We start from the raw sequence: 13339 nt of genomic DNA, 5'->3' as shown, positions 1-13339 counted from the left end.
AAGTTTTGTTAACAGTTTATTTATAATGATGACAATTCATGTCCACTCAGAAGTGCTGAATACTTGGCTTATGATACCCTCGGAGAATAAAAACATCGTGGCATCGACCATTTGGTTGTAAATATACTCATCATAGATACCATGATTGAAATTTTGTATTTGAAACGTCGTTTATATTTCATTTTAGGGCAACAGTAGTAGAATCTTATACAACGTTTTGGATGAACATTGTTACTTCTGCAATTTATCCAGAAGTACAAACTACCCAAGCATTTGTGTTACAAACAACTCAGAAACCAGAAACGACAACACAACCGGTAACAGAATCCATCCAACTAACTACTACCACTACTAGTACTACTACCATTAAACCAACTACTAAAGCTAGTATAGTACGTACTATTATTTTTATTTTTAACATTACCAATCTAATATTATAATACATGGTGATTTATCTATTTCAAACTAATTTCTGCAATAATCTTTATTTATTTGATTGCATATCTCATAAATTTCATTAGATTGTAGCCTTCTGATTGGGTGGTTCATTCATGAATTTCCGCGGTTGTTTATAAAATAGGTGGGTATATCAAAATTCAATGAATATTTAGTAGCTTTTATTTTCGCTTTGATATCGCGTTTGACGAGGAAAATGAAATAGAAGATTCTAAGGATTGCTTCTCAGTTTTCAAGAGTATATTGATTGTAATTTTTTAATCTTGAACAGTTAGCTTAGTCACTTCCACTTTGTATTTATATAAACTGAGAATGGAAATGAAAATGTGTCAAAGAGATAAACAAACCAGTCATATATGTGTATACTACTAATCGCTACAGCAATTCACCAACAAACTTAAAATAACTGTTTAAGCATGGGACTTTTTTGTGAATTTTTGTCCTGTTTATACATTGGAGATACTAAAATGGGTAAGTGATTGCCTAAGTTTAACATATAATAAAAAAAATAAAATATTTCCACAAAAATGTAATCCTATAATGATCACCATTAAGGCATTCAGATAATATAAACCCACCCCAAACAACAATAAAAACGAATGAAAGGCCCAACTCAATTTTTTATTATTTGTATAATGATAAGAAATTTCCATCTGAAACCATCTATTTTTCTTTTGGAATACTTATAATTTTACTCATGCTGATTGTCTTTTCAGTTACCGGGAGATACTAGTTCACTTAAATCTGATTCTGAATGTGGAGCTACAAAAGGATGTTTTATAGATTGTACTGGTAACTCTTGTAACTATATTGTAACCTGGAGAGATAATGGTGATGCAGTGGACTTTGAACTGTCAACAAAACTACAAGACACAAATAATAAATGGATTGCCATTGCCTTTTCGAGTGACCTAAAGATGGTAGGTTTTTTAATATGTGTATTGTAATTATCCAAATTTTAACAGTTTGAATTTGCTACCTCATTATAAAAATAAAGGACAAGGGTTCTTAATTATTGTATATTTGTTGAATTGCTTGAAAAAATATTTAAAAACAAAAATTGAACAAAATACTGTTTTATTAAAAAAAATAAAAATAAAGCAGAAATCTTGTTAATTTACTTTTTTTTTTAACATGACATTAAAAATATTTTCTTTCTACATGCAGGGTGCAGATGAAGTAGTTGCCTGTTTGAATGTTGGTGGTAGCACAGCTGTCCAACGGAGCTATAATGACGGCAAAGTTAATAAACAAGTTACAAATGTAATTATCTAATAATTTAACATTTTGTATAGATATTAAATTGATTAACGTTACACATCTATGGAAATAGGGGATATTTTAATGAATTCAGTATATCTTTTTATTCCATTCCTTTAATTATGTCAACTGATTAATGAGTATAACAGATGTTTTCAACCCTGAAATCTGCATTCTTGGTATCACCTTTTATACTGCAAAAGACATATATTTATTCAGTTCGAATATATATAGATTCTTACATTGATACCAGTGGATTATCGGATTTATCCAATCGAGATAGTTAAATTATCAATTTTAAAGTCCGAGCCGCCTCGGCAAGGACTTTAAAATTTACAATTTAACTATCGAGATTGGATAAACTCGATAACCCACGAGTAACTATGTAAGAATCTGTTTCTCTAATGATTAAAAAGACATTTTCTTTTTTTTCTAACCGAAAAATCCCTTCGAGTGCCTTTCACATTGCACGAAGTTGTCAATTTCATTAACACCTGTTATCAAATTTTGATTTATCCAGTTAGCTAAAAAGGTCATGACCCTTAAAATCATCCAATGATCTTTTGAGATCACCAGCAACGACACGTTGATTAAATTTTTTTATACAATGGGTTCGCAAAGGGATAAATTTCCATAGAATTAGAGAAATATATATATATACTAAACGATAAATATATTCTGATTTTACAAATAAGACTAATTTTGGTAAAACAGAAATGTGTTTAATTATTGTCTGGATGACAGAACTATATGCATATATCAAAATATAATGATAGACTGTCAGCTGGAAGAATCTCTTGTCAAGGAGCGTTATCACAATTGATTGAATATTAAGGTTACTTGACACCATTTCCGAGTATGGTCTTTAGAAACTATAATAGTCTGTCGGAAGAGGACGATCACTGACTGACCCGTGTTAATAGACAGCCATATATCCTGCACATAAAAGACACCCTTGTAGATTTAAAAAAAGAGTAGACTAATGCCGCTACAAGGCAGCAATCGCACCTGCAAAGTGGAAATGAATTGAAATAAAAACTTGTTTCCCAATCCATTACGAATAAATATGTTAAAACTTAGGTTTCCTCGTTATGACGATTAAGAAAAACGATGACTTTTATGACTTTCGAACAGCGGTATACTACTGTTGCCTATATTTTGCAGCTACAAATTTCATTCACTTTTCCACATACCCCACACCTTTATATTAATCGAACATTACAAACATTCTGATACTAATAGTCTTTCGAGTTCTTAATGGCAAGATATTACGATTTAAAGAGAGAAATCTCGGAAATGTAGGCTGTACCTAAACACAGAACATTTCCACATATAAATTTGTTCCGTGGTGTATAATATCATGTCATCTTTGCAAAAATACTGATAAACTGAAGGTCGTTTTAAGTTTCTTCCGTAAACAAAACAAGATCCAAGTAAAACATGGTATTCATTTGTAAGAAAAAAATTTCAACATTTACATAACTTTGACAACCATCTCAAAGTTTATCTATATATCAAAATCAAATTTGTTCATATTTTTAATCACATAATCAATATATTAAACTTGTATTATGAAAGTTGCAGAACATGACGGATTCTGAATATATTAAATGCTACATTCCCTTTTAGGGGTTGGCTATTTTCTGGGTGGTGTTCACTAATACATTAATTTTACATACAATATATATCAATTTAAAATTAATCTTATAGCCATCAGCTGGACTATCAAATACAGTGGTTACAGTTCAAGACGGAATGTTCAAATGTAGTTTTCGAAAGAACAAGCGACTATCAAGACGTAAAAGACAAACCACCAGTTCCTTGTTTGTGGACTTAGATAGCGACTATAACTTAATGTTTGGCACGGGACCGGCTTATCCTGGTATGCATATAATTAATACTTCTCTAAAGCATTATTTGATTGTTAAAGTCCTATATTGTGAATATAAACTAGACGATGAAGTTACTCAAAGAAAAATTAAAAAAGAACAAATTGAAAGTATTTAAAACGACTAAAAAGAGACTGGGAATACATGAAAGAACAAACCAACACTTAAGATGTTTGGGGAAATTAAGAATAAAATCAAGTGTTTTAAAGAGTAATCTTATTCTACATCAATCAGGCACTGTGTTTATCTGTGTCGTTTTGTATTTTCTGACGAAATTAGAATATGCTAATTGTTCGAGGAAATGTTTGAGACATTTCTCATGTAAAATTCTACTGTTAATTAATATAGAACATGTATTTTTCAGGAAACAGAATAGGCATGCATTCAATAAATCCAGTTGTTACTCCAGGGAAAGTAGATTTCCAGTCATTCACCGTTATAGGCGATACAGCTAAATACCCATTAGTAAAGATTCATGGTAATTCAAATCATCTATCAAAAAACACCACACTTCATCAGACTTAGTATTCTTATAAATTATTCACGTGACATTTTGACACATCACTTATTTTTTTTAATGATTGCTATTCTATCTTAATTTGTTACACTCTGGTGATTAAGAATGATTTAAATGGTTTTATCAAAGTACATTACAATTTCAAAGGCTGAAAACTATTTAATATCATTTTATGAGGTCATAATGTTAATGTAGGGGTTAAAAAAACTGCAGTTTTGCGAGATTTAGACATGGCAGAAATTAGTTAATCTTTGTATGTAAAACAACTTATAGCAATTGGTCAGTTTTGTTGCTTAATCTCTAGTAACTGTTTTGTGAAAAGTATAGCGTAGAATAAATCATCTTTTATTAATTGAATTTATGCGCAGTTAAAGATTACAAAATTTATATATTCAGTAGGAACATTGCTAATTCAAGGGATGAAAACTATGTTATATCGTTTTATAAGTTTTAAATGTTAATGTAGGGGTTGGAATAAAACTTGCTGTTTTGCAAGATTTATGTATGACTTGAAGTTGATCTTTGAATGAGGACTGTTTTAATATTTTGGTCAGTTATATTGCTTAAGGTTCATCATAACAAACGAACAAATATGGTTGTATTTACATGCCAAAAATTACTCTGAGTACAGACTTACCTGTGAAGTTGGAAAAGTTTTAATGCCTGGCATCCACTAGATATAAAAAAAAATTAATGCATTTTGTGTGTCAGAAAGATAAAATCTCTTTTGGATTTTGATGGGCATTTTTTGCCTTCATGCAAAAGGTGTGAAAATCAAATAAGTTGTGATATAACTATAGCTATGAGTATGAGTAACTATGTATCAAAAGTAAAACAGGTGTTTGTTTATTTTTACACCTTCTGCAGAAAGGGAAAAAAATGCCCATCAAAAACAAAGATTATATCTTTCTAAAACACAAAATGCATTTAACTTTTATATATCTAGTGGATGCTAGGCATGAAAACTTTTAAAACAGCACAGGTTAGTCTGTACACAGAGTAGTTTTGGAGGTCAAAATACGGCCATATTTGTCCATTTGTTATGATGGACCTTAATCTATTATAACTTATTTGTAAAAAAAAAGTATAGTGTATAACAATTAATATTTCATTTATTCATTTGTAATCATGCGCAATAATAATTTATAAAGTACATTGTAATGTCAAAGGCTGAACACTATTCATTATCATGTTATGTGTTCATAATGTAAATGTAGGGGTTACCAAAAATGTGGTTTTGCCAGATTTAGACATGACACAATTTAGTTCATTTTTTAAAATATAAAAAAATTAATAGCATGTTGGTCAGTTTTGTTGCATAATCTTTTATAATTATTTTTGGTGAAAAATGTAGCGTAGAATAATCCATCTTTCATGAATTTTGTTTTAAGTAATGTACAACTATGAATTATGATATTGACATTTTTTTCCAGCATGTTTGATGATAATTTCTTGGATATTTTGTACTGGTGTAGCCATTATAGCTGCGAGGTATTACAAACCCGTATGGTCTAAATCGTCATTGTTTAACCAGAAAATATGGTTTCAGGTGTGTACATTACAGCTTACCTAATAAAATACTTGTCATTTCTGATTACCATATCAATCATGTTACATATAAAATGTGTATTATGTTCAAACAAGGAAATACCTTGAGAGTAAGTGGAAGTTAACGATGTCTTCACATAATACACAGTTATAATACTTATCAATTCCGGTTGAAAATTATACATTTTAAATTACATTAAAACATTTCGAAAAAAACATATTTAAAAAAGTTGTGTTTGTTTGTACTCTTGATAAATATTTTTACAGTCCGATCTAAAAGCGAGAAAGGTATTTCAGAAATCTTTAGAAAATAAAGAAAATAATATTTTAAGGGATATCTGAGTTATACAAAATATGTTTGAAATAAATATGTAGTTTAGGAAAACTAAAGTCTTTCTTTTTCTACTTTTTATTTATGTTACCTACTAGACATATACATTTAGTTTGCTTAAATTTCTTAACTTATGTAAAGTTTCTTATTGAAAATCCAAACTTCTTTACAGAAACAGTTGAATAATAATAATAAAATAAAATTCCCAAAAGAAAGTAAAAAGATATGAGAAGCTGTTCTTTAAAACATTTTTGTACCTTTCTAAGATTATTTTTTGGTGTCTCGATAGTTTAGCATTTTAATTTTTGTTCGTCCTTTTCAGATTCACAGAACATTAATGGTAACCGCAATGGCACTGACAATTGTGGCATTTATTATCATATTTGTTGAAGTTGGAGGTTATAGTCAGGTATTGTTTTATTTTGTATACAAGTAGTGAACAAAAAATGCTCACGAATTCGTAACAATTTTCTGTGAGTTTTCTTAATCTAGATTTAGAATTTATTGTATTTTATTTAATTTTCTTATATGACTCTTGTGTGTTCTGCCCATCAATACATCTGTCACATCTCTCCGTGTGTTGATACACTCATCACATATATTTTTTTTTATATAATTCTCAAATCAAGGTAACACAAAGATACTGTGATAAATAAAGAAAACAACAGTTAATAGATAAATTTAAAGGTTGTTTATTTCAAGGTTTTCAACCGAAAAAATTGTTTGAATAGTCCTTAGCTTTGTCAAAAATCATTGCATAATCATGCATGCAAAAAAAAATAATACATCTAATATACCAACCATATAACAACGTCAGAACCTAGAATATGTATTTCAAGACCATCGTGTAATATTTGTGAAATTGATACTGGATATTTATCAGCAAGGTCATTGTATCAAACAGTAGGCTTATTGTTCACTACTCTTTGCACTAGAGTATATCATCACAAAGTTTCATTTTTATACACCGACTATTTTCATTACCGGATGGAGTTTTTTTTTGTTATATATCAACATTGTTTGTCTTTAAATTTTAAATCTCTGCTCTCTAATATCTTATTTCTATTTCTATTTTTATACCTATATTAATGTTTTGATTTACCTATTCTAGTATTTATTTTAATATACTATTGATCTTTATTTAAGGTATCTGCAAGTCCTGGAAAGGAATATCTGCCATCACATCCAGTTTTAGGGATTATTGTAACCATACTATGTGTATTAAATGTAGGTAAAACAGCTTGTCATACGTGGAGACAAGATTATTTAGACATACGTTAGTTGAAACCAGAACAGTTAAAAACAATGACTAGATTAAAAAATAAGACATCAGATAACAGTAACAGTTTAAAGCACGTTTATTTTCAAACCGTTAAAGAAATTTGAATGAATAAAACATATTAGAAAAAATGTTTGCTTCCTCCCTCCTGCCTTGAATATTCTACAAATTTAAGTGCAACACTCAAAAGAATAAAATTACAAGTTCGATTATTCAATGTGCATGTAAAGAGTTTTCGCCTAATTCCTTAATTGCAGAACAGCATTAGAGTTATTGGTCTAGTGACACAATTACATAAAGAAAGTTAACATGCAATAGTCTTTTTTTATCAACGTAGATAGTTTGGTATCGTCTACTATTTGGTATATATTGTTTATTAATTACATATGTTTTTATTTCAGCCTATAATGTCATTCTTTCGTCCAGGACCAAATGATAAAACACGACCAATTTTCAACTGGGCTCACTGGGGAGTCGGAATGTTAGCCCAGATTTTAGCTAGTAAGTAAAATAGATAGGTTTATGACATGAACATGACAAAAATGAGATACATATTATAGACGTCGAATGAAGACTTTGATTCTGAAATAAGTACAGTTTGAAATGCAAATTCGAGGTTAAGTGTTAATTTGAAGAATATTCGAAAATTCCTAAGATGGCGAATAAAAAGTCAATTTTAGCAACATATTCGATGGATGGTACTCTATGCATTTTTTTTTTTCATATAATTTAGGTAATATCTCGCCCGATTATGTATACGTCATTAGTTTTCTCAAGTATGAGACGTATACCACTCTCTTTTCAAGCATTTAGATATGTTCTTTTTAAAGCATATCAAATACTAGTGTGGTCATGGTGATTATCAATTAAATCTTTTTCCTTTGTTTTGAAACATTGTCGTTTGGATTTCTATTATCAATCTTTTATTTACTTAAAAGAATTTGATAATAGAGAATAAGAGCAAAAGAGGAAAAGGGAATGTAACGAATCAAACTGTTGTTTTATTGCTCGTTTAATTTAACTGTTTGATAATCGATATAAACGTCTGTTGGACCCTGGAATACAGAAACTAAATAATTAAGAAATTTAATTGATTTTTTTTTTTTACAGTTATAACAATAATCTTTGGAGTAGAATTACAAAAATCTACAGCACCAAAGTATACAGTTTGGGTTGTTGTTGGCTTTGTTATCTACTATGTCATTATGGAGATTACTCACAAAGTCGTGGACAAATTAGCAGAAAGAAAAACAGGGGAAGGTAAATAGATAGTTGCTATCAAAATATTATAATTCAAAAGTTACATATGTTTCCTTTGTATTAAATTGCACTCCAGGGTAGGTGATCAATATACTTTTATGACACGAAAACACTTATTAATAAGTTCATAGTTCCAAAGCGTTTGGCTTGATTTACCTTCATCAGGAACGCTGAAACCCAAATATTTGACAGTCGGGGATATATAAGAATCGGAACAGTATAAGAGCTGTTTGACCTAAAAATTGTCAAATACATCTAACGACTTCTTAACAACAGACCGACACAGAAATTTACCAACTGTTACTTTCTTATTTCTGAATTCATAAATATAATATTTTATTCCAAAAGGATAAATAACAATACAATACAGGCCAAATTAGACTTGTTTACTGGATTTAATAAGATTTTATAAAAATAAAAAAAACTTACTTTTACAGGAGAAATCGATACAGTTGAAATGAAACAAAATGGCTCGCAAAATGGATCATTTAATCAGCCACCAGCATATAGCGAGGGCAATAAAAATAAAAAGGTAACTATTAAGTAAAAATATTTAACCCAAAAGTGTATCGAATTCAGTCTATCTATTTCTACATGTATAGATCAAGGCGAAAGCAGGTTACTTCAAGAAATCCTTATAAGTGGTCAAGGTCGTGTAACACACCATGGGAGTAGTCTACCGAAGTTCAAATCTCACAAATTCGTTAAAGAAAGGACAAATCAAAATTGAAAAAAAACACATACTGAGGGAATAAAAGCAAAATGTTTAAAATCAAAAAAAAAAAACCATACTCACTTCAATTTGTAATTATCTCATCAGCAGTGTGTATATGTTTCAAGTCAAATCGTGCTTTTTTTCAACTCGGCTTATCCAATACTAGTTTTTTTATAATAGTATATTATTTAAGAAAAGCTCGATTCTGATTGCCTGACATAACTTTTTAACCTGCACAGCTTTTGAGTAAAACTAGGTTGTAATTATGGAAAATGTCAATGAGACTTCAATAGACATGAACAATACAACATAAAGTTTTGCAAAAGACAAGTATCTGAACATAGAAATAAATTAGTTATAGAAAGGAAGAAAAATTACTGTCTGACAATTGCTTGAAAAAATTGATTAACTATTATTATATTTTGTAGGATACCTTGCTGAAGAAATCATTACTAGCTTTACATGGTATTTGTACATTGGCTTTCACGTTTACACTGCTTTTACTTGTAACCATGTATTAAATAAGTTTTGAGAATGGAAAACAAAAAACCACAATGCATATCATCAAACCGGATGTTGAAGTTGGGGCGCTATCAATTAATTTTTACGTAATAATGAGAGAAAGTTATCATGAACATGATATGCTGAGGCCTTGGAACAGACAATACAAAGATTTTCTGCGCAATATGTTATTTATATAAGTATTGTAATGAATTGTGTTATGTAAAATGAAAACAACACTTTATTATGATTTCATACCAAAGTAGAAGTCTTTCGTTTTATAACCAATACCATTAGAATAACGCTTTAATAATATTTGTAACAATTGTTTTTATCTTTTGTCAGATTGTTTCTAGATTCTTGATTCACAAATACTTAAAGATCATTTATACAAGATTAATTGATAATAAGTTTAACTACATCAAAAGTCAACAAATTGTACTATTCTTTGAGTTTTTCCTCCAATGCCTGAAAATATGGAAATCAATCTGTAGTTCTAATTTTGTGTAATTACCGCAGTACGCAATATACCGGAATCAATTCGTTTTGAAACTTTAGATACCGATGAATATCAAGTCAAGTTACGTAAATACATTTACAAATGAGTGCTGTAAGGAATTGGTATATTGGATTATAAAATACTGTCTCGTTTCTGGTTTGTTTTTGCTTTTTGTATGTATTTTATCATGAATATTGTTAATAATGTTAATCGGTATATTTACAAATAGATGTCCCAACAAGACAATAAAAATGTGTATTAAATCACTGTTGTATGAAAGTTATGCTTTACATGTTATACTTATTATACTTTATTTTGGTTGTATGTTTGTCTCTTTGAAAAAAGCTTTACACAGAATATGTGAGGATTTTAAAAAGGCTTGACAAGAAACAGATACCACTCAGTTTAATGTCTATCGCTGGATATGTTTCATGAGAGATTCAAACCGGAGCGTCACTATTGAAGCATGAATTACTGATCTTTTTTTAGCAATTGAGTCCACACCAGTTTTTCATATGGTTTACTGTTACTCAATCTTTTGTTAAAAGTTTATGGCTCGTTGTTTGTTGTTTCGTATTTTAGATTTAGCTATGATGCTGTCTATTTTTCTTCGACTTATATATTTGAATATATCTTTGGTATTTTCTCCCAATTCTTAAGGCTTCAAAATAAATTAAAAATCCTAAGAGATTAATTAACGCAGGAACTGGTTTAAAAACGTTTTAGTTAAATTGTAAAAGTATTTGTCACATGAGATTGAATAAAGGGCTTGGTATGTCATGGAAAGCAAAACAAATACCTGGTTATTATCATTAAGGTAAAGGAAAACCTGGGCTTACATTTCCCATTAATGTTGTCTATATATATTCTTAAAATAATATTTGATGAAAAACACAATCGAATATCATATCTTATATCAATGAACATTAAAAACGAAAATGGTAAAAAATTTATAATGGCAAAAAGCTAGTGTGCGACAAATATTCAGGCAAAGTCAATATTAAAAAAACAGGTTTTATAAAGTAAGAGATGATTTGTGCACATACACGAAATTTATGATTTTGCTGAGTAGCAAGAATGTTTTATTTTCTGTAGAATTAACATATCTTGTAATATATTTTACTTGAATATTGGTGTATCGATAAACATATGTACAATATATATCATTATCGAGTTAATAGATGAGCAGGAAAGTTGATGTATGTTTCGCATATGATATAAAGGTTATTTTTCTTACCATATTCCTGACACTTCTATGTTATTAGGGATACTGGTATTAATAAAAAAAAAATTGTAGACGAGGGATCATACAAATGACTATTTTCCTAGCTATAAAAAGAACTACATCAAAATGTAGCTTTATACCAGGACTTTAATGATCGTTTTTATTAATTATGAAATAGTTAGTTTTGTATTATAGTAGTGCCATTATTGAAATCAATCTTAGTTAGAAGTTGTATCATAAATGTATGTGTCCACGGTTCGTGTAAGTATGTAAGCATGTTTTCGGTGTGTGTGTGTGTTGGTGTGTTGGTGTGTGTGTGTGTGTGTGTGTGTATGTTTACATGTATGAATCTTTGTATGTATATACAGTATGGTAAAGTACAAATGTATGTATGAATAATGTAGAACTTTTAATCAAATTTTGTAAATAGCATTGAAATGATAACTTTAAAAAAAAGAGGCTAACATTATTATTATTTGTACAGTGATAGTAATGTTCTTTGGGATAAAACCTCACTCACAGAAACTCTTCAATTTTGAAATGGGATTCGATAACAATTAGATATATGTCAATTTAGATAGCATTTGCAGGTATTCTTAAATTTACTAAGTACATTTAGATATTTCTTATATAGAGCGTCCTATATAGTGTAACTAAAGGCATTTTTGCAATTAAAAAAACCAACTTCATTATTAATGATAAAGTCGTGAAGAAATTTAAAGAAAAACTTTAATCCAGATAAACTGATGCTTAAAACAATGTTTGACTTGAAAATTATCTTTCTGCTTACTTTGTTTTAATCTTTGATTTTTTTAAAGGGTACTGTTCAAATTAAAAATTTTAGTTGGTTTACCACAATCCGTATATTTCTACAGTCTTTCATCATTCATTGGTGTACAGAACTTCTTTCGGCCTTTGGTATTTATATACCAGAATCTGCTGAAAATAATAAAGATAATATGCGAACTACCGTTTGACTCTTTGTTAATGTCGATTTTTATCAGTTGGGTCAACATGCATTAATGGTTTAATTTTTAAATAGTTATTTGGATGGAGAGTTGTCTCATTGGCACTCACACCACATCTTCCTATATCTATTAAAACTGCAAATAACTAAAAAATGTGAATATTGTGCATTGAGTGCTCAATCATAAGACAAATTGGGAGATTACATTGACAGATATAATAATTTAAGAAGCATATATGTAGTTTATTATATTGTTATTGTACAACATTATACAAAATGTGTTGAAATATATAGTTACTTCATAAATTTGTTAACCATAATTGTTGATCATGAAAGCATATGTTAGAAACAATTGTCTTTATATTTTATCATCACTGTAGAGTTAACAACAAAATACAGATTAAACACTTATCTCTATTGATCCACAAAACTCGTTATGTTTTTTTTTAATGCAAAACATGAAAGTATTGGATTGAGAAGCAATCACAAATATATAAAACCCCACGATCTTATTTGTACCTGTCCTAATTATAAGTCAGAAGCCTTTTACAAAACCTTGCAATAACTGTTTTAACTTACAGTAGACTTTTCAAGTATGTATGCTGGAAAATTTGAACTATCACAGAAAAACATCTGAAAGAAAGTGTTTTTTTTCTTTGGAGCAGTAACCTGTAGACACCTTCAGGTAGATGGGGTGTTTAAATGATAATCCATAGAATATTTTAATAATTTGCCAAAATGTGGTTTTTATAATGATTTTTTTTTTAAATAATAAAAAATTGGGTCACCGTGCTTATTTTCACGCTACACGGTGTTCAAAATTGACAGATTCTGTATAGATGATGCATGGAAAACCCAATTTTCTTCAATAAAGCGTAAAGTACTCCATAGA

General features: G+C 29.2%; 1 protein-coding gene across 2 annotated transcripts in view; it reads left to right on the top strand.

The window, feature by feature from the left end:
- Positions 1-12867, top strand: part of LOC134683373 (putative ferric-chelate reductase 1 homolog) — a 37174-nt gene extending 24307 nt beyond the window's left edge. The window contains exons 5-16 of one of the 2 annotated variants that reach the window (XM_063542656.1): positions 188-317; positions 1173-1376; positions 1624-1719; positions 3427-3598; positions 3970-4083; positions 5556-5671; positions 6324-6410; positions 7148-7228; positions 7682-7781; positions 8391-8540; positions 8978-9072; positions 9684-12867. In XM_063542656.1, coding sequence (XP_063398726.1) covers positions 188-317; positions 1173-1376; positions 1624-1719; positions 3427-3598; positions 3970-4083; positions 5556-5671; positions 6324-6410; positions 7148-7228; positions 7682-7781; positions 8391-8540; positions 8978-9072; positions 9684-9776 — 1438 coding nt within the window. In that variant the 3' untranslated portion in view covers positions 9777-12867. Of the gene's footprint in view, positions 1-187; positions 393-1172; positions 1377-1623; positions 1720-3426; positions 3599-3969; positions 4084-5555; positions 5672-6323; positions 6411-7147; positions 7229-7681; positions 7782-8390; positions 8541-8977; positions 9073-9683 lie in introns of both variants that reach the window. The other variant, XM_063542647.1, reaches the window with a different exon arrangement.
- The last annotated feature ends 472 nt before the right edge of the window (positions 12868-13339 follow it).

The sequence above is a fragment of the Mytilus trossulus genome, chromosome 1, assembly GCF_036588685.1.
Source record: "Mytilus trossulus isolate FHL-02 chromosome 1, PNRI_Mtr1.1.1.hap1, whole genome shotgun sequence".
Taxonomy (NCBI): Eukaryota; Metazoa; Mollusca; class Bivalvia; order Mytilida; family Mytilidae; genus Mytilus; species Mytilus trossulus.
This window is presented reverse-complemented; position numbering and strand designations above follow the sequence as displayed.